Source organism: Schistocerca cancellata, chromosome 1, assembly GCF_023864275.1.
Source record: "Schistocerca cancellata isolate TAMUIC-IGC-003103 chromosome 1, iqSchCanc2.1, whole genome shotgun sequence".
NCBI classification, from domain to species: domain Eukaryota; kingdom Metazoa; phylum Arthropoda; class Insecta; order Orthoptera; family Acrididae; genus Schistocerca; species Schistocerca cancellata.
In genome coordinates, this window is record NC_064626.1 from 1095963985 (window position 1) to 1095985516 (window position 21532).

Sequence of the window (21532 nt, forward strand, 5' to 3'; positions counted from 1 at the left end):
CTAATCTCTGACCTCATAATAGTTTTGCAGAAAACGACAGTTCCTATACGTTAACGAAACTTAAATCACTGAGAGTGACACAGTTGAGAGAAAGCTACAGACTTCATGTTTGTTGCACTGACACTCACGTAAATATAGGCAGATCCAACAATATAAGAGCTTTGTCGTTGTTCGTGAGCAACAAAAAGAAGACAATGCAATCATCTAGAATGAATATTTCACGCTACAGGCATTCTGTGTTGACACATCCTGACAGATCAAAACTGGTGTCGGGACGTAACTCGCACCCTGGCCAATGCCTTTCGTGCAAAATGCTCTTACCATCTGGGCTTTCGAACCAAATCTCACATTTCGCCTCTACTGCTATCGATAACAGCGTAGCATTGTGTCGAACAAAGCATTACAATGACTCACAGAGCCTCCTGTTTTTGAAATCTGTCAAGCACCGTGAAAATTTACAACATAAATGGTGGCTGTGCACAGTACGACAGAAGCCATTTAGTATTGTCAGATACGCTTTCATGTTCTTCCAGTTGCATTCACAATAAAACATTGCAGTTTAGAATTAGTATGGTTTTCTGTGCGCTATCGTGAACCAGCGTCGATGAGTTACACTTAAAGGCAGTCATAAAATATATTTACGTAGCTGTGACTGATAAAAAAATTTCAAAGCAAAATTGTTACGACTAGAGCGTGTAGCATTCCCCCTTTAGCGTTTTCGTAACAATTCTGAGTAGTTTCAGCAGTTCGAAAGTTATCCTCGTTGCCACTCGGTAAGTTTGTTGCTCATCTGAGCCTCTGGTTTTTAACTGTAGACAAGAAAGCGTTGTGGACTACAACCAAACAGCAAACATATGCCACACGTTTTTGCTCTGATTATATCATTGCCGAAGCAACGAAGCATGTTCCAAAAATAATTTTGCGTTTCGCCACTAGCGATTGACTGTGGGAAGGCTGCCAATAGCTGTTTGTGAGAACAGCTTGAATGTCTGTTAAAAGAGCAGCCCGTTATAACAGAGACTGCGCTGCCTTCGTACTTTCTCGAATAATTCCAGTGATGAATAAAATAATAACTCCCGTGAGCTTCATCTTAGCTGTCCAATCTTTACCCAAAATGCACATTGGAGAACGTGTATATTCCCGGAAACCCTACCGCTAATTCACTCAAGAACCGACGCCAATGACTTATTACGAAATGTCTAACGTCATTACTTCCAAATTCATTGCAAATTTGTATCCTAGAACGTAGATAGCATAAACTATGTTATTTTTCAGATTTCGTACAGATGGTGTACAGCTGTAAGTGTGGCTCAAATGGCTCTGAGCACTATGGGACTTAACATCTGTGGTCATCAGTCTCCTAGAACTTAGAACTACTTAAACCTAACTAACATAAGGACATCACACACATCCATGCCCAAACAGGATTCGAACCTGCGACTGTAGCGGTCGCACGGTTCCAGACTGACGCGCCTAGAACCGCTCGGCCACACCGGCCGGCTCAGCTGTAAGTGTGAAAAGCCATGAGATGCTTACCTCATGCCGTTTAAAACACACTTAACACCGTTCACGAGCGGCATTTCAGGCTCACTATCTGTCTCTTTCTATCTGTCTCTCTTTCCCTTTATGTCGACGGACGTCTTTCAAACGTACGTTTAATTAAGCCAACTTTCCAGGTGCCCAAGAGCGCGTTTGCTAAAGGCCGGAAAATTTTGACTTGGATGCGATGTATGGCCATATTCCAGAGGTGCTCGGCTGATTTCATGTGTGGTGATCCAAACTCACACCAGTTGTTCTCATTGTTCACAGCGTTCTATAAATGAATAATGAACAATTTTGCTGCAGCACCATGCAACAATGTCATCCTGAGCATTCGCTTCGTTGATGGGATATCTTAAATCTTTCAAAGGAAGCTGAGCGAAGCGTTTCCATTTGATAAATAATTCAGTTTAACAAGAAAATGCAAATCACAAAGTAAAACTACGTCCATACCATTACCAAGTCTTGATGAGATCCTTAGTTTCATAAGCCCAACGATGACCTGAACACTGAAAGGTTATCACGAAATCGCGATACGTTTCTTGTGAAGTACAGGTAGACAGGGCACTAACGTAGGCCTTCCACTTGACCATCTCCGTGTCAATAGCAAGTTTCTCTTTCGTCGCTCGCTGGACGCTGTGTCGCCTGCCTATGAATGCGGATGATTCAGTTGAAATGGTAGTGGTCAGCGTCACGAGGGAGATTTACTCATTCGCTATGTTGTCTGTAAGGGAGGAGTATGATTAAAATCCCCATCTGACTACCCCTGTTCAGGTCTCTTATCGCTTCCCCAAATCATTCTAGTTGCATTCCCATATCGTTCTTCCAAAATGCCATGCCCAATTCCTTCTCCCATTCTTGTACAATTCCAATTAGTTGGCCGCCTTTACTGATCTTGATGTCGATTGACAGTGAGATTTCAACCTTCCTTCCTGCTGCTAAATGGCACCGATGGTAATGTGCGTGCAGTCCTAATGCGGAAACACATGACTGCCTACAAATCGAACCTAGCGATTCCCGCTTACCGTGGCTAAAACCATGTCGCGAAGGGAACTGGACAACTCTAGTCAGATGCCACGCAAAAGGCCATAGCTCACAGCACACGTGAATGGAACGTCTTAAAAAGGCCAAACAACACAGTGGCCGACTGAAGTCGTGTACAGTCTTCCGACAGGTCACGATTTTGCTTCTCTTTTTTTAAAATTATTCTAAGATAAAGTGAGATTATGGGCCAATGAGGCGATAAACCTGTGGTGTGTGGAGGGTGTAATTCAAGCCAGAGGCTGTGTGTAATACACTCCTGGAAATGGAAAAAAAGAACACATTGACACCGGTGTGTCAGACCCACCATACTTGCTCCGGACACTGCGAGAGGGCTGTACAAGCAATGATCACACGCACGGCACAGCGGACACACCAGGAACCGCGGTGTTGGCCGTCGAATGGCGCTAGCTGCGCAGCATTTGTGCACCGACGCCGTCAGTGTCAGCCAGTTTGCCGTGGCATACGGAGCTCCATCGCAGTCTTTAACACTGGTAGCATGCCGCGACAGCGTGGACGTGAACCGTATGTGCAGTTGACGGACGTATAGTGGGCATGCGGGAGGCCGGGTGGACGTACCGCCGAATTGCTCAACACGTGGGGCGTGAGGTCTCCACAGTACATCGATGTTGTCGCCAGTGGTCGGCGAAAGGTGCACGTGCCCGTCGACCTGGGACCGGACCGCAGCGACGCACGGATGCACGCCAAGACCGTAGGATCCTACACAGTGCCGTAGGGGACCGCACCGCCACTTCCCAGCAAATTAGGGACACTGTTGCTCCTGGGGTATCGGCGAGGACCATTCGCAACCGTCTCCATGAAGCTGGGCTACGGTCCCGCACACCGTTAGGTAGTCTTCCGCTCACGCCCCAACATCGTGCAGCCCGCCTCCAGTGATGTCGCGACAGGCGTGAATGGAGGGACGAATGGAGACGTGTCGTCTTCAGCGATGAGAGTCGCTTCTGCCTTGGTGCCAATGATGGTCGTATGCGTGTTTGGCGCCGTGCAGGTGAGCGCCACAATCAGGACTGCATACGACCGAGGCACACAGGGCCAACACCCGGCATCATGGTGTGGGGAGCGATCTCCTACACTGGCCGTACACCACTGGTGATCGTCGAGGGGACACTGAATAGTGCACGGTACATCCAAACCGTCATCGAACCCATCGTTCTACCATTCCTAGACCGGCAAGGGAACTTGCTGTTCCAACAGGACAATGCACGTCCGCATGTATCCCGTGCCACCCAACGTGCTCTAGAAGGTGTAAGTCAACTACCCTGGCCAGCAAGATCTCCGGATCTGTCCCCCATTGAGCATGTTTGGGACTGGATGAAGCGTCGTCTCACGCGGTCTGCACGTCCAGCACGAACGCTGGTCCAACTGAGGCGCCAGGTGGAAATGGCATGGCAAGCCGTTCCACAGGACTACATCCAGCATCTCTACGATCGTCTCCATGGGAGAATAGCAGCCTGCATTGCTGCGAAAGGTGGATATACACTGTACTAGTGCCGACATTGTGCCTGCTCTGTTGCCTGTGTCTATGTGCCTGTGGTTCTGTCAGTGTGATCATGTGATGTATCTGACCCCAGGAATGTGTCAATAAAGTTTCTTATTTCAATTTCCAGGAGTGTATTTGGGGGGTGTTTTTCGTATCGTGACTTGGGCCCATTAATACTGATCAACGTGAACACGAGCAAGGATGTTTGTTTTTTCATTCTCGGTGACCACTTGTTACCCTTTATTGTACATCTTTTTGATGAGAATGCTGTGGATACTTCCGTCTTCCAAGGTCACAACAGCTTGTTCACAGGATTAACGGATACGATCCCAGTTTGACGAAGACTCAGGCACTCCTTGTTCTGCCTTGGTAAATTAACTGAACGTAATCCCACAGAAAATGTCTGGGATTATTTGGAACTGCAGCTGAAACGTAGCAGTCAACATCCCCACTTTTTGTGGGAGTACGAGATGTGATCATTCGTGAGTAGCTTCAGCCTCCCTAGGATTGATTATTTTCTTGTTGGGCATATATATATATATATATATATATATATATATATATATATATATATATACTGGGTGATTCAAGTACAAAAACCACGCACAAAATTTTCATGTTATCTTGTTTGCTCCACATATTATCCCCATAGAAAAAAAATGAACAGGACCCAGGACCATTCTGTAGGAAATTTAACTTAGTTAAATTTTGTACTGATTACGTTTTTTTGCTGGAGGTCACAGTTTTCGAGTCATTAAAAAAAATCTCGTTCGAAGAACACTTTTGTACGTTTTTCTTGAACAATTCGAAAACTACAGTCTCTAGCGAAAACGTATCCCAGTACAAAATGCAACTACATTAAATCTCCTACAAAAAGGCCTTGTTCATTATTTTTGTAGGGCTAATAGTTTGCGTGTAGCGAGCGAGAGAATATGAAAATTTTATGCATGGTATCTGAAGGTGTTGCGGGTTGCATAGAACCCATCGGTAGGTGCAATTGAATCGCCCTGTACAAGCGGCATTCGCTGCGTTACTTCCTTTAAATGAACAACACGTCTTGCCGACTATTGGGCTTCAGAAGGAGCAGTGGCAGCAGCCGACACACCAATGCAAGTCAGCGACGCTGCGCTTCCTGAGACGTCAATCGTCTCGTCTGGCATCAAAGTGCGTGAGGCTGCGAGCAGTTGGAGCCCGTCACATGTAAACACTCAAAGCTTTCATCCGTCCGCTCTGTGGCAACCGGTTTCAGGCGCCCGTTGGACGCACGTTTTGTGTCTGCCTCTCTCGCCAGTCTCGAAATAAGCACAAATCGCTTTCTTCTTCGAACGCGGATGCAGTACAGCTGGCATTTTATCGTATTGCTTGAGCCATTTGAAAAGGGCCAAACACAAAGCACAGCACTGTTCAGACACATCAGGCACGTAGTGTTAAAGACGCCACACTGTCTTACGTTTCCATCATAATGTTGTCGGATTTGATTCGTATTGTCAAAGAAAAAAAAATTCAGAGGTCATCTTAGTGAAACAGTACAGAATTAGTTCTCATACTACAGCCTGAAACACTTAACAACTCATCTGCTGAAAAAAAGAGAAGCCTTATGGAGAATGGAGTGCACCTCGTACTCAACGGATGTTAAGTTTCTCGCACAAACGTGATAAAATATTTGCTTCTGTCCCTTTCTTTTCGATATGAATGCTGAAACACTTTCAGTAGTAAATTAATAGTAGAGTACCTGATAGCGTCGAGTATTAGGGTAAATACTGAACGAAGCATTCTCATCCTCATCCTAGCGGCATAATATCGCAGTTGCGTTCCACATATCGTCAAAAACTGAGCTGCCTTTCTTTCAGTTTTGTCGATGTCCTCCGTCAATCTTACTGAGTAAGAATCCCATACCGTACAGCAATACTCCACAGGAGACGGACAAGCATAGTGTAGGTAATCTCATTAGCAAATATAGTGCATTTTCTGAATGAGAATGTTCTGCATACTTGTCGTATCTCACTCTAACAGAGTTTGCGTCGGTCGTTCTCAGGGGAATTGATACTCAGGAAAAGCCGCACATTCGTAATTTGTAAACCACATTGAGGTCGATATGTAACACTATATCTCCATGATATCTGAATGAGCACGAAAAAAGTGTCCCAGAAAAATTCAGTTTGTGCATTGGCGTCCATAGCGAGCATACTCCTAACAGACTTGTTGGCAGGATTAAGAACCCTAGAGACGGTCTGATTTGTCTCATCTGATATCAGGTTTGACGCGTTGGGTCCCAGTATAGTCGTGTGTCTAAGCCAGTGGGCTACCCAAATAATGTCCCCCGGACATTGTATGGCTGAGAAGATTAAAGCGATTGGAGCGACCCTCCACCAGTTCTCCCAGTTGGTTATCGTGTGTGTAAGTCGGTAGCTCAAAAGGCTGAAGCTTGGGTAGTGGCAGGAGCTGAGAAACAGCCCTGTGCCTCTCCCCTCTCGCAAGCTTTTGCTACTCATTGCCAGAATCCTGTCACTCAAATGTTCAAATGTGTGTGAAATCTTATGGGACTTAACTGCTAAGGTCATCAGTCCCTAAGCTTACACACTACTTAACCTAAATTATCCTAAGGACAAACACACACACCCATGCCCGAGGGAGGACTCGAACCACCGCCGGGACCAGCCGTACAGTCCATGACTGCAGCGCCACAGACCGCTCGGCTAATTCCGCGCGGCCAATCCTGTCACGTCTGCATTTCCGCGCTTCGTGGCTGTTTTCCGTTCCGTTCTCCCTTCTCTCGCCGAGTGCAATGATTGCGGTGATTGAGTGCTGAGAAGGATTAAGTGCCTTTGGTACCAGCTCAACCCTCAGAATCACAAGAGACATATGAAATAAACGGACATAGCTTTATTAGAGATCAATCGGAAAATGAAACTGACAGTGTCTTTGTGGGATTTGAAAAACCAACTGGAAAACTGCACTGTTGCTGTCAATGGCACACAGGTGACTGTACTCTCTTGGCTGCGCATCGTGCGTGCTAAGTACATAAATATGCGTCTAGATGGTGTGATGAATGGCAGGTTGTTCTAAAGGTAAAAAAAAATGTAAATGTCGTGTGACTAGGGCCTCCGTCGGGTAGACCGTTCGCCGGGTGCAAGTCTTTCGATTTGACGCCACTTCGGCGACTTGCTCGTCGATGGGGATGAAATGATGATTAGTACAACACAACACCCAGTCCCCGAGCGGAGAAAATCTCCGACCCAGCCGGGAATCGAACCCAGGCCCTTAGGATTAACATTCTGCCTCGCTGATCACTCAGCTACCGGGGGCGGACTGTTCTAAAGGTAGAGCATTGTGATAATGCAGATGAGTAGGAAAACCCATTCCGTAATGTTGCAATACAGCATTAGCAGTGCGCTACATGACGGAGTCCCGTCGTTTAAATATCTGGGCGTAACGTCCCGAAGCGATATGAAATGGAACAAGCACGTCAGATTGATACCACTGAAGGCGACGGTCGACTTCGGTTTATTGCGAGAATTTTAAGAAAGTGTGCTTCTTCTATAAAGGAGACCGCGTATAGAACACTAGTGCGACCCATTCTTGAATACTGCTCGAGTATCTGTGATTTCGTGTTTGTTTTGAATACAGTCAGAGAGAGTCCCTTTAGTCAGCCATAGTCAGTGTCAGTGTCGTCGTAACTGCCGCCTGCTTCGCGTCTGCTGTGCAGCGAGCTACCTTAATTTAAGTATTAACTGTATTTTTCTTACTTGTCACTTCTTCTTCCGTGTGAATTTGCTTTTAGGAATCTTTAATTTTCGAGTGCTAGTAATAGTGTTCCATAGATTTCGTGTTTGTTTTGAATACAGTCAGAGAGAGTCCCTTTAGTCAGCCATAGTCAGTGTCAGTGTCGTCGTAACTGCCGCCTGCTTCACGTCTGCTGTGCAGCGAGCTACCTTAAGTATTAACTGTATTTTTCTTACTTGTCACTTCTTCTTCCGTGTGAATTTGTTTTTAGGAAGCTTTAATTTTCGAGTGCTAGTAATAGTGTTCCATAGATTTCGTGTTTGTTTTGAATACAGTCAGAGAGAGTCCCTGTAGTCAACCATAGTGCCAGTAGTGCTAGTGTTTGTTTTCAATACAGTCCAGAGACAGGTAGTGCTATTTTCATTGTTTTCTACAAGAAGTGGCTAGCAAACACAGTTTAGTGAATAAGCAGCCGCCTTTAGTGAATTAGCAGTCTAGTTAAAGGTTGATTAACTCTCTTCAGTAAATTGATCCCTTAGGATGGAGAGGATGTGTGACTGCTGTGTACGGACGCAGGAGGAGCTGGCCACTGTTCGCGAACAGCTGAGCGTGTTGATGGCCGCGGTCAGCCGTCTTCAGGCTGCTGCCTCGGAGTGAAGCGGCAGTGGGGAGTCTGGTGCGTCGCAAGGTACACCCCAGGTGTTACATGCTTCACCCACTGTCCCTGCTGTCGAGACATCTTCGCGGGTACCGGGCGCGGTTGGGCCACCCTCTCCCCAAGGGGAGTGGCGGGTTCAGCGGCGTTCGCGGCGCATGAGGCGGAGGGTCAATGTGGAGGCTGGCCGTGTGGCATCGCCCGCTCTGCCTGTGAGTGGACATGTGGCTGCTCCTTCAGCAAGGTCCGAGCAGGCACACGGGGGGAGGGCTTTATTAGTTATTGGGAGCTCCAACGTTAGGCGGGTGATGGAGCCCCTTAGGGAAATAGCGGGAAGGTCGGGGAAGAAGGCCAGTGTTCACTCTGTCTGCTTGCCGGGGGGTCTCATCCGAGATGTGGAGGAGGCCCTACCGGCGGCGATAGAGAGCACTGGGTGCACCCGACTGCAAATTGTTGCTCATGTCGGCACCAATGACTCATGCCGTCTGGGTTCAGAGGTCATCCTCAGTTCGTACAGGCGGTTGGCGGAATTGGTGAAGGCGGAAAGCCTCGCTCGCGGGGTGGAATCAGAGCTAACTATTTGTAGTATCGTTCCCAGAACCGATCGCGGTCCTCTGGTTTGGAGCCGAGTGGAAGGCTTAAACCAGAGGCTCAGACGATTCTGCGGAGATCTGGGGTGCAAATTTCTCGACCTCCGCTATCGGGTGGAGAAATGTAGGGTCCCCCTGAATAGGTCAGGCGTGCACTACACGCCGGAAGCGGCTACAAGGGTAGCGGAGTACGTGTGGAGTGCACATGGGGGTTTTTTAGGTTAGAGAATCCCCTCCTTAGGCCCGACAAGACGCCTCCTGAGGCGCGGCAAGGTAGGAGTAGGCAAAATGCAACAGGGAATAACAATATTAATGTGCTAATAGTAAACTGCAGGAGCGTCTATAGAAAGGTCCCAGAACTGCTCTCATTAATAAACGATCACAACACCCATATAGTACTAGGGACAGAAAGTTGGCTGAAACCAGACGTAAACAGTAATGAAATCCTAAACTCAGATTGGAATGTATACCGCAGAGACAGGCTGAACAGTGAAGGAGGAGGCGTGTTTATAGCGATAAGAAGTGCAATAGTATCGAAGGAAATTGACGGAGATCCGAAATGTGAAATGATTTGGGTGAAGGTCGCGGTTAAAGCAGGCTCAGACATGGTAATTGGATGTCTCTATAGGCCCCCTGGCTCAGCAGCTGTTGTGGCTGAGCACCTGAAGGATAATTTGGAAAATATTTTGAGTAGATTTCCCCACCATGTTATAGTTCTGGGTGGAGATTTTAATTTGCCGGATATAGACTGGGAGACACAAACGTTCATAACGGGTGGCAGGGACAAAGAATCCAGTGAAATATTTTTAAGTGCTTTATCTGAAAACTACCTTGAGCAGTTAAACAGAGAACCGACTCGTGGCGATAACATATTAGACCTTCTGGTGACAAACAGACCCGAACTATTTGAAAAAGTTAACGCAGAACAGGGAATCAGCGATCATAAAGCGGTTACGGCATCGATGATTTCAGCCGTAAATAGGAATATTAAAAAGGGTAGGAAGATTTTTCTGTTTAGAAAAAGTGACAAAAAGCAGATGTCAGAGTACCTGTTGGCTCAACACAAAAGTTTTGACTCAAGTACAGATAGTGTTGAGGATCAGTGGACAAAGTCCAAAACCGTCGTACATTATGCGTTAGATGAGTATGTGCCAAGCAAGATCGTAAGAGATGGAAAAGAGCCACCGTGGTACAACAACCGAGTTAGAAAACTGCTTCGGAAGCAAAGGGAACTTCACAGCAAACATAAACATAGCCAAAGCCTTGCAGACAAACCAAAATTACGCGAAGCGAAATGTAGTGTGAGGAGGGCTATGCGAGAGGCGTTCAATGAATTCGAAAGTAAAGTTCTATGTACTGACTTGGCAGAAAATCCTAAGAAATTTTGGTCTTATGTCAAAGCGGTAGGTGGAGCAAAACAAAATGTCCAGACACTCTGTGACCAAAATGGTACTGAAACAGAGGATGACAGACTAAAGGCCGAAATACTAAATGTCTTTTTCCAAAGTTGTTTCACAGAGGAAGATTGCACTGTAGTTCCTTCTCTAGATTGTCGCACAAATGACAAAATGGTAGATATCGAAATAGACGACAGAGGGATAGAGAAAATCGCTCAAAAGAGGAAAGGCCTCTGGACCTGATGGGATACCAGTTCAATTTTACACAGAGTACGCGAAGGAACTTGCCCCCCTTCTTGCAGCGGTGTACCGTAGGTCTCTAGAAGAGCGTAGCGTTCCAAAGGATTGGAAAAGGGCACAGGTCATCCCCGTTTTCAAGAAGGGACGTCGAACAGATGTGCAGAACTATAGACCTATATCTCTAACGTCGATCAGTTGTAGAATTTTGGAACACGTATTGTGTTCGAGTATAATGACTTTTCTGGAGACGAGAAATCTACTCTGTAGGAATCAGCATGGGTTTCGAAAAAGACGGTCATGTGAAACCCAGCTCGCGCTATTCGTCCACGAGACTCACAGGGCCATAGACACGGGTTCACAGGTAGATGCCGTGTTTCTTGACTTCCGCAAGGCGTTCGATACAGTTCCCCACAGTCGTTTAATGAACAAAGTAAGAGCATATGGACTATCAGACCAATTGTGTGATTGGATTGAAGAGTTCCTAGATAACAGGACGCAGCATGTTATTCTCAATGGAGAGAAGTCTTCCGAAGTAAGAGTGATTTCAGGTGTGCCACAGGGGAGTGTCATAGGACCGTTGCTATTCACAATATACATAAATGACCTGGTGGATGACATCGGAAGTTCACTGAGGCTTTTTGCAGATGATACTGTGGTGTATCGAGAGGTTGTAACAATGGAAAATTGTACTGAAATGCAGGAGGATCTGCAGCGAATTGACGCATGGTGCAGGGAATGGCAATTGAATCTCAATGTAGACAAGTGTAATGTGCTGCGAATACACAGAAAGATAGATCCTTTATCATTTAGCTACAAAATAGCAGGTCAGCAACTGGAAGCAGTTAATACCATAAATTATCTGGGAGTACGCATTAGGAGTGATTTAAAATGGAATGATCATATAAAGTTGATTGTCGGTAAAGCAGATGCCAGACTGAGATTCATTGGAAGAATCCTAAGGAAATGCAATCCGAAAACAAAGGAAGTAGGTTACAGTACGCTTGTTCGCCCACTGCTTGAATACTGCTCAGCAGTGTGGGATCCGTACCAGATAGGGTTGATACAAGACATAGAGAAGATCCAACGGAGAGCAGCGCGCTTCGTTACAGGATCATTTAGTAATCGCGAAAGCGTTACGGAGATGATAGATAAACTCCAGTGGAAGACTCTGCAGGAGAGACGCTCAGTAGCTCGGTACGGGCTTTTGTCAAAGTTTCGAGAACATACCTTCACCGAAGAGTCAAGCAGTATGTTGCTCCCTCCTACGTATATCTCGCGAAGAGACCATGAGTATAAAATCAGAGAGATTAGAACCCACACAGAGGCATACCGACAATCCTTCTTTCCACGAACGATACGAGACTGGAATAGAAGGGAGAACCGATAGAGGTACTGAAGGTACCCTCCGCCACACACCGTCAGGTGGCTTGCGGAGTATGGATGTGGATGTAGATGTAGATGTAGATCTACATCCATACTCCGCAAGCCACCTGGCGGTGTGTGGCGGAGGGTATTTGAGGTCAAAGGAAGACATCGAAGCAATTCAGAGTCGTGTTGCAAGATTTGTTACCAGTAGGTTCAATCAACATGCGAGTATTACAGAGATGCTTCATGAAACTCAAATAGGAAGCGAAGAGGGAAGACGATGATGTCTGGTTTGTGGGGCACTCAACTGCGCGGTCGTCAGCGCCTGTACAAAGTCCCAGTTTTCACGCAGTCCAGTTTCTTTCACATTCCAATCTAACCACTCTCACGAATGATGAAGGCAATGATGAAATGATGAGGACAACACAAACATCCAGTCCCCTGGCTGAGAAAATCCCCAACCCGGCCGGGAGTCGAAACCTGGACCCCGTCATCCAGAGGCAGCAACGCTAGCCACTAGACCACGCGTTGCGGACTGGAGGAAAGACGACGGTCTTTCCGTTGAACACAATTGAGAAAAAATGTAGAGAAACGGCATTTGAAGCTGACAGCAAGATGATTCTACTGTCGCGTAAGGACCACATCTCGAAGATAAGAAAAGTCAGCGCTCGTACGGACAAATATAGACCGTATTTTGTATGTCTAGAATTTTCCCCGACTCTGGTATTCCCCCTCACACAGAATGCTCAGCGTGAAACGCGTGTCATCTTAGGAAAATACTGACGTGACAATGTCTCATTATAAGGCATGAATGTATGGAAGGTTTTCGTGCAAGCCAACCAGTGTGGCCGAGCGGTTCTAGGCACTTCAGTCTGGAACCGCGCGACCGCTACGGTCGCAGGTTCGAATCCTCCCTCGGGCATGGATGTGTGGGCTGTCCTTAGGTTAGTTAGGTTTAAGTAGTTCTAAGTTCTAGGGGACTGATGACCTCAGATGTTAAGTCCCATAGTACTCAGAGCCATTTGAACCATTTTTTTCCGTGCAAAATGAGACAACAACGCGTAATTAGTTGATCGTAAATCAAAATAAATAAATTTCTTAACTAGTCTGTCCCCTTGAAAACAAAATTAAATCAACATCAATACAGCAACAAAAAATCTGAAGTTCATTACAGCCCTTTTCCGTAAAAACATGGAAGGACGGGAAACGTTATACTTGCGACACAGAACTGATAGCAGTACTCTCTGTTACGTGCTTGCGATGAAACAGAAACTAGAGAACAGTCTGGCCGACGATGTCTCCAATGATATCATGTCCACAAATTGGACCACGTTTAGGGGAGTTTAGGGTAATGTCATTTTTTTATTATTGCACGATACTGTAGCTTTCGGATTTGTTGTTGTCCTGTATTGCACCTTGTAGGAGAATACTGCAGTATGATACAGATTAATTAGGCACATTTGCTACACTATGTGATCAAAAGTATCCGGACACCTGACTGAAAATGACTTACAAATTCGTGGCGCCCTCTATCGGTATGCTGGAATTCAATATGATGTTGGCCCACCCTTAGCCTTGATGACAGCTTCCACTCTCGCAAGCATACGTTCAATCAGGTGCTGGAAGGTTTCTTGGGGAATGGCAGCCCATTTCCACAAAGTGCTGAAGTGAGGAGAGGTATCGATGTCGGTCGGTGAGGCCTGGCACGAAGTCGGCGTTCCAAAACATCCCAGAGGTGTTCTATAGGATTCAGGTCAGGACTCTGTACAGGCTATCCCATTACAGGGATGTTGTTGTCGTGTAACCGCTCCGCCGCAGGCGGTGCATTATGAACAGGTGCTCGATAGTGTTGAAAGATGTAATCGTCATCCCCGAATTGCTCTTCAACAGTGGGAAGCAAGAAGGTGCTTAAAACATCAATGTAGGACTGTGCTGTGATAGTGCCAAGCAAAACAACAAGGGGTGCAAGCCCCCTCCATGAAAAATACGACCACACCATAACACCACCGCCTCCGAATTTTGCTGTTGGCACGACACACGCTGGCATATGACGTTCACCGGGCATTCGCCGTGTCCACACTTTGCCATCGGATCGCCACATTATGTACCGTGATTCGTCACTCCACACAACGTTTTTCCATTGTTTAATCGGCCAACGTTTACGCTCCTTACACCAAGCGAGGCGTCGTTTGGCATTTACCGGCGTGATGTGTGGCTTATGAACAGCTGCTAGGCCATGAAATCCAAGTTTTCTCACCTCCCGCCTAAATGTCATAGTAGTTGCAATGAATCCTTATACAGTTCCGAAAATACTGTGTGATGGTCTGGATAGATGCCTGTTACATATTACGACGTCTTCGACTGTTGGCATCTCTGTCAGTCAACAGACGAGTTCGGCCTGTTCGGTTTTGTGCTGTACGTGTCCCTTAATGTTTCCACTTCACTATCAAATCGGAAAAAGTGGAGCTAGGGATGTTTAGGAGAGTGGAAATCTCGCGTACAGTCGTATGACACAAGTAACACCCAATCACCTGACCACCTTCAAACTCCGTGAGTTCCGCGGAGCACCCTATTCTGCTCTCTCACGATGTCTAATGACTGCTGAGGTCGTTGGTACAGATTACGTGGCAGTAGGTGGCAGCACAATGCACCTAGTATGAAAGATGTATGTTTTGGGGGTGTCCAGATACTTTAGATCACATAGTGCATATATTCATGACTTGTTTTGATATACCAGTCAGTACTCATGTTAACAAAAAATCACAGCACAGTGTATGCTTGTTTCTCAGCAGTTGTCAAATAGTGTAAATCGTTGGCCCCAGATAGGCTGCAAAAAAACTTTCTATGGTAAAACTGGAAGAGAGCTTAATTATTACGTCAACAACGTATAAATGAATCGGCCTTGTGTAGTGTGTGTGAGGTAAAGAAGTGCCACACTTTTTCTCCTTCCTGTTCCTGGTCCAGATTTACGCGTGTGTGTTTTCTTTATCTTTTGCCTGTCCATCGTCAACTACAACTCTCTCCTATTTCCGTGTGTGTAAGCGGCGTGAGTGTTGGAGGGGGGAGTGTGCTCTGCTGGTAAGACGAGGAATGACGGCCGCCGTCTGCTTGCGTGTTACAGGCCGTGCTGCAGCTTCGGACCCAGACGCCCCCTGAGCACCTCCAGCAACACCCCACAACAAGGTAACAAACTCCAGAAAATGCCGTTATTACTACTTTGCGCCTCTCGCAAGTGTGAAACCATCCTAATAGCGTGACCCCTGTCTATAGGTCTTGACAACAGCTGTAGTTCGCTGTGGGAGGGATTGTAGTTGAATGTGTCAGGGAAGCAGGAACAATAGTGCGAAATACACAGCTGTCCATTAAATTTCGCGCTGAAGAAATTGTTCACGCACGAGGACTGTAAAACGTACCGTCGTTTGACCATCTCACGGACTCCCTTAAGGAGCTCATACTCTTATTACATTACTGGCCATTAAAATTGCTACACCACGAAGATGACGTGCTACAGACGCGAAATTTAACCGACAGGAAGAAGATGCTGTGATATGCAAATGATTAGCTTTTCAGAGCATTCACACAAGGTTGGCGCCGGTGGCGACACCTACAGCGTACTGACATGAGGAAAGTTTCCAACCGATTTCTCATACACTAACAGCAGTTGACCGGCGTTGCCTGGTGAAACGTTGTTGTGATGCCTCGTGTAAGGACGAGAAATGCGTACCATCACGTTTCCTATGGCGGTTGCGGTTTATCGTATCGCGACATTGCTGCTCGCGTTGGTCGAGATCCAATTACTGTTAGCAGAATATGGAATCGGTGGGTTCAGGAGGGTAATACGGAACGCCATGCTGGATCCCAACGGTCTCGCACATTGGCAGTCGAGATGACAGGCATCTTATCCGCATGGCTGTAACGGATCGTGCAGCCACGTCTCGATCCCTGAGTCAACATATGGAGACGTTTGCAAGACAACAACCATCTGCGCGAACAGCATGGACTATCAGTTCGGAGACCATGGCTGTGGTTACCCTTGACGCTGCATCACAGACAGGAATGCCTGCGATGGTGTACTCAACGACGAAACTGGGTGCACGAATGGCAAAACGTCATTTTTTCGGATGAATCCAGGTTCTGTTTACAGCATCATGATGGTCGCATCCGTGTTTGGCGACATCGCGGTGAACGCACACTGGAAGGGTGTATTCGTCATCGCCATACTAGCGTATCACCCGGCGTCATGATATGGGGTGCCATTGGTTACACGTCTCGGTCACCTGTTGTACGCATTGACGGCACTTTGAACAGTGGACGTTACATTTCCGATGTGTTACGACCCGTGGCTCTACCCTTCATTCGATCCCTGCTAAACCCTACATTTCAGCAGGATAATGCACGACTGCATGTTGCAGGTCCTGTACTGGCCTTTCTGGATACAGGAAATGTTCGACTGCTGCCCTGGCCAGCACATTCTCCAGATCTCTCACCAACTGAAAACGTCTGGTCAATGGTGGCCGAGCAGCTGGCTCGTCACAATACGCCAGTCACTACTCTTGATGCACTGTGGTATCGTGTTGAAGCTGCATGGGCAGCTGTACCTGTACACGCCATCCAAGCTCTGTTTGACTCAATGCCCAGGCATATCAAGGCCGTTATTACAGACAGAGGTGGTTGTTCTGGGTACTGATTTCTCAGGATCTATGCACCCAAACTGCGTGAAAATGTAATCACATGTCAATTCTAGTATAATATATTGTCCAATGAATACCCGTTTATCATCTGCATTTCTTCTTGGTGTAGCTATTTTAATGGTCAGTAGTGTAATATGCTTCCCTGGCGCAGACAAGCAACTGAAAGAGTTGAAAACAAACAAGTTGCCACGTCCGGATGGTATCCCAGTTCAGTTCTACAAAGAGCAGTCCCTTACGTAGTATACATTTATCGTGAATCTCTCGCCCAGTGCAGAGTCCAAAGGGACGCGAAAAAAATGCAGCTGGCTCCTTCATATAAGAAGGTTAAAAGAACGGACCCACAACGTTACAGATGAATATCGCTGACGTCGCTTTGCTGCTGAATTTTGAACATCTTCTCAATTCGGATAAAACAAATTTCCTTGAGAAGGAAAAGCTTCTGTTCACAAATCAGCACGGACTTGCTCGTGCGATACTCTGTGCCCTTTCCTCATGTGCTGCCCTGTGAACCATGGATGGAGGGCAACAGGCAGATTCCATATCCCTAGATTCACACCGCGGCCCACTGCAGACAGTTAACGAAGATACGAGCATACGGAAAGGTTCCCATACACGTGAGTGACTCGAAGACTTATTTAGTAATACAACTCAGTACGTTGTACTCAACGGCGGGCGTTCATCAGAGACAAGAGTAACGTCATGAGTGCCCTGGGGAAGTGTAATAGGATGGCTGTTATTCTCTGCACACATAAATGATCTGACGGTCACGGTGAGCAGCAAGGATGCCGCTTTTTGCTGATGATGCTGTTGTGTATGCGAAGGCATTGTCGTTGAGTGACCGTAGAAGCATACAACATGACTTAGACCAAATTTCTCGTTGGTGTGATGCGGATGAGTAGGAAGAACAATCCGGTAATGTCCCAATAGAGCATCAGTAGTCTGTTGCTTGATACATTCGCGTCAGTTAAATATCTAGGCGTAATGTTGCAAAGCGATATGATGTGAATCGAGCACGTGAAGATCGTAGAAGACGAGGCGAATGGGCGACTTCTGTTGACGGAGAGCATTTTAGGGAAGTGCAGGTGTACTTAAAGAAGACCGCGTGTAGAACGCTTAACGCGACCCATTCTTGAGTACTGCTCGAGTGTTTGGGATCCCGATCAGGTCGGTTTAAAGAAAGAAATAGAAGGAATTCAGAGTCGGGCTTCTAAAATTGTTAACGATAGCTTCGATCAACTCGCAAAAATTACGGACATGCTTAGGGAAGTCAAATGGAAGTCCCTGGATGGAAGGCGGCGTTCTTTGCGACGAAGACTACTAAGAAAATTTAGAGAACGGCGTTTGAAACTGACTGCAGAACGATTCTACTGCTGCAAATGTACATTTTGCATAAGGATCACAAAGATAAGAGGAACAGGAAACGGAATGACTAGAAGTGGTACAAGGTACCCTCCGCTAGGAACCGTATAGTGGCTTGCGGAGTATGTAAGTAGACTGCAGATAACGAAATTTGCGTATGCGGTATAGTAGGAAGAATATGTGTTTAACATGTAGTTGGTTGGGGTGGTGTACATGGTGTGAATATTGCAACACATTAACACCCTCCTTCTGGCAGCAACAGTGGCTCTAACCCACACGGGCACCAAGTCGAAGTGAGCTTAGATGACAGATACGGGTATCACCTTCCATGCTGCTACATCTCTACGCCACAATTCATCAGGTCCAATGGTGACCCTCTTGACAATCCATGACTAACATTTGGAGTGGGTGAGATATATGAAGAACATGCACTCCGTCATCAGGCCACAAGTGGCCCTTTGCTGACCACAAAACAGTCGACCACGCTCTGTATTGATGTAGGTCATGACAAGACATGCAACATGCATTCTTGCGCTATCTTTTTGAAAGATAATGTTACAGAGACCTCAGAGATGGGGCAAAGCCATGGGCCCTAACAGAGCAGAAATGTAACACCAGCTAACCAGACTAACGGTAAAGTGAACCAGACATGAACGTGCTGTGTATTCAACGGCATCACGCCAAGTGCTGGGCCACATACCGATGACGAATGCAATCTGGTAATGTTCGTTGACTTCCACAAGCCATGTCCATTACGAGGCTGTAAGCGGAACTGGGACTCTTCTGGAAAAGCGATGGGATACTAGGGATGGGAAAAACCGACCGGCTCAAACCGATACCGGTATTTTAGTTCTGATTAAGCGGTACTTTTCGGCATTTCTTTGATCTCGGCTAAAACGGCTATTTTTATTTTTCACTGATAACCGGGTGTAAAATCGAAATATCAATTTGCCCTAGCAGCGGTGCTAAAATTTTTTGTTTTTAAGTGAAACGTTTTTAGAAAAGGACTTCGGTTGAATGTTGTGCGGCTTCTGTATGATTACTATCGTCTTTGAACGATATTTCTAATGGAGTTAACTTGCAGATCAACACATTATAAAACAAGTATTTAAGAACAGACAGGACAATAAATGTTGGACAGTGGATTAATTCATTATTGACATTTTATCTACTGCCATGTAATTCTTCCTGGTAAATGTTATATTTTGGCTACTAGCTAAATAGTTCATTCGATTTTTTTTTGAAGAAGCATTTTTGGTCTTGATGGTAAAAAAACAGTTTTATTCAAATTCTCGTTGAAAAGTAAAGACATACATTTGACTAAAAATGAATTTTCCATTCGAAATAAATAAAGAAACAGAACGCTTCAAATTTTACCAAAAGCTTATTATTTGTCTGCCATGTCTATGAAATAACAAGAGAAAGGAAGTTATGCAAAATTAATAAATTAAGAACTTAGCATTTCGTTCCCAGTTTTTAGTGAAAATAGAAAGTAGCTGATCTACTGTTTGTGTGTAAGTAATGTGCCCTTATTTTCTTGTAGCTCTTGGAAACAGACAACATGAAAAGCAGAGTTCTCCAAACTCAGTTTTTCACCTTTTAGCACTGATTGTTCAAAATGCCCAAACAGTCGTATTATCCTCGATTTCAAAGCAATTTTTTATAGAGATTACAAACATTAGGATCAGTTGAAGAATACTGATGAATTTTTTGTAGTATCGAAGTCCACATTACTTCTCGAGCAAAGCAGCGATGCTGAACAGATTATGTTTGCTTTTATTTACCTATTTTATTTGATATTTGGATTCTATGCAACTTGAGACATATACTGCAAACGTCGGAGGGAGTCTTATAATTCAAATTTTCTTCTGTGTCCGTACATATTTCTGGAAATAATAGCAAAAAAAAAAACAGAAAATCATTTATTTCAGAAACCGGTTATTTTGAGCGGATTTTAAAGTCGGGTGAAACTGGAGATGAAGAAAAAAACAGTATAACCGAAGACCGCTTGTTTGAGCGATAACCGCCATCCCTATGTGGTGTTAGTTCTGTGTCCAGCATTGTCGAGCGCAGAGTTGTTGTTGCTCCTCTTTCTGCAGCCGCGACAAGGGAAGCTGCAGCATAGGTCGCCGTGCTCCAGACGTAGTAGCTGAGTACGCACAGAATAACTTGGCCGCTAGATGCGCAGTCGACAGGGCACGCAAGGGGTGAACGGTAGTGATGGGTGATTGTGGGCTGGCGCTGGAAGGGACGTTTCGTTCCAAACAGAAGCATACGCTCAATTTTTTTAATGTTACGTAGAGTCCCTCCACGCCCACGCTTGCATGGTGACTATCCAAAAGGTCTACTGTCACCTCTGCTGTGGTTAGTATCTAGAAAGAATTTCGCCGAAAATGCAGCAAAAGCAGCGATTTATTTTCACCTGGCTTGTTAACCATTTGTATCTTTCAGGGAAGTATCATGAGTGGCGAATTTCACGTAAAACCTACATTTCTCTTGCTTCTTTTGCCAAAATACAGAGGAGTTTACACAATGTCACCTCACTAACTTGTAGTGCAGATGCAATTGAGAGAGAATTCTGAAACTGTGGTTTATTGAGTTTTTTCAGTGACATACTTAGGAAAAGTAAAGTCAGTAGCTTATGAAGAAGAACATCCTTGTAGAACAATAAACGTGTAATGTCTTAACTTATGTCGTTCCAAGACCAGCAGAATTTCTCGTTTCACCAGCTACGGATGGCCCTTAAAAATTACATTCTTTCATCGAAAAAGTCTGTAGTTAGTGGAATAAAATGGTAGATAATGAAGTTTTGCATGATAACCATACGGGAAAATACTGTCCTATTTGCGTGCTCTAATTTTCCAAAATCTCACTTCGATATCTCAGACCAGTTTTGAAATATGAGGAATTTTGTAGATATTTCATTCTGGTTCAAAAAAATGGCTCTGAGCACTATGGGATTAACTTCTGAGGTCATCAGTCCCCTAGAACTTTGAACTACTTAAACCTAGCTAACCTAAGGACATCAGGCACATCCATGCCCGAGGCAGGATTCGAACCTGCGACCGTAGCAGCAGCGCGGTTCCAGACTGTAGCGCCTAGAACCGTTTCGTTCTGGCTATATCGCTGGCGCTCGTGATCGCAAATGAGTGTGCTACATCAGATCAGTTTTCTCGGTATTGGTGACAGATAGAGACCTCCTTCCAAGTCCAAAGAAAAATTCAATATGTTAGCTGAATTTCATATACAGTAACATATTATGTAATATACACCAAACGCAAGATCATAGTGACCCCTATTTTTCAGCAAACTTTTCCGAATTTCACGGAATGTCTCACTTAAATCCAAATATCACAATAACTATGACCTTTAACGAAATAATGGGTTTTATGTAAAATCGTTTACGAAAGCCTGTGTGGTATGCGTTTCGA

At 45.5% G+C, this 21532-nt stretch overlaps 1 protein-coding gene across 14 annotated transcripts in view; it reads left to right on the top strand.

The window, feature by feature from the left end:
• LOC126091654 (serine-rich adhesin for platelets) overlaps positions 1-21532 on the top strand; it is a 443990-nt gene that overhangs the window by 78221 nt on the left and 344237 nt on the right. For 12 of the 14 annotated variants that reach the window (XM_049907085.1, XM_049907086.1, XM_049907087.1 and 9 more), the window contains exon 2: positions 15173-15234. The exons of the other annotated variants lie outside the window; for them this stretch is intronic. Coding sequence is in view for 6 of the 12 variants with exons in the window: in XM_049907079.1 (XP_049763036.1) it covers positions 15173-15234 (62 nt within the window). In the remaining 6 variants the exon portion in view is untranslated. The remainder of the gene's footprint in view (positions 1-15172; positions 15235-21532) is intronic. 14 annotated transcript variants of the gene reach the window in all.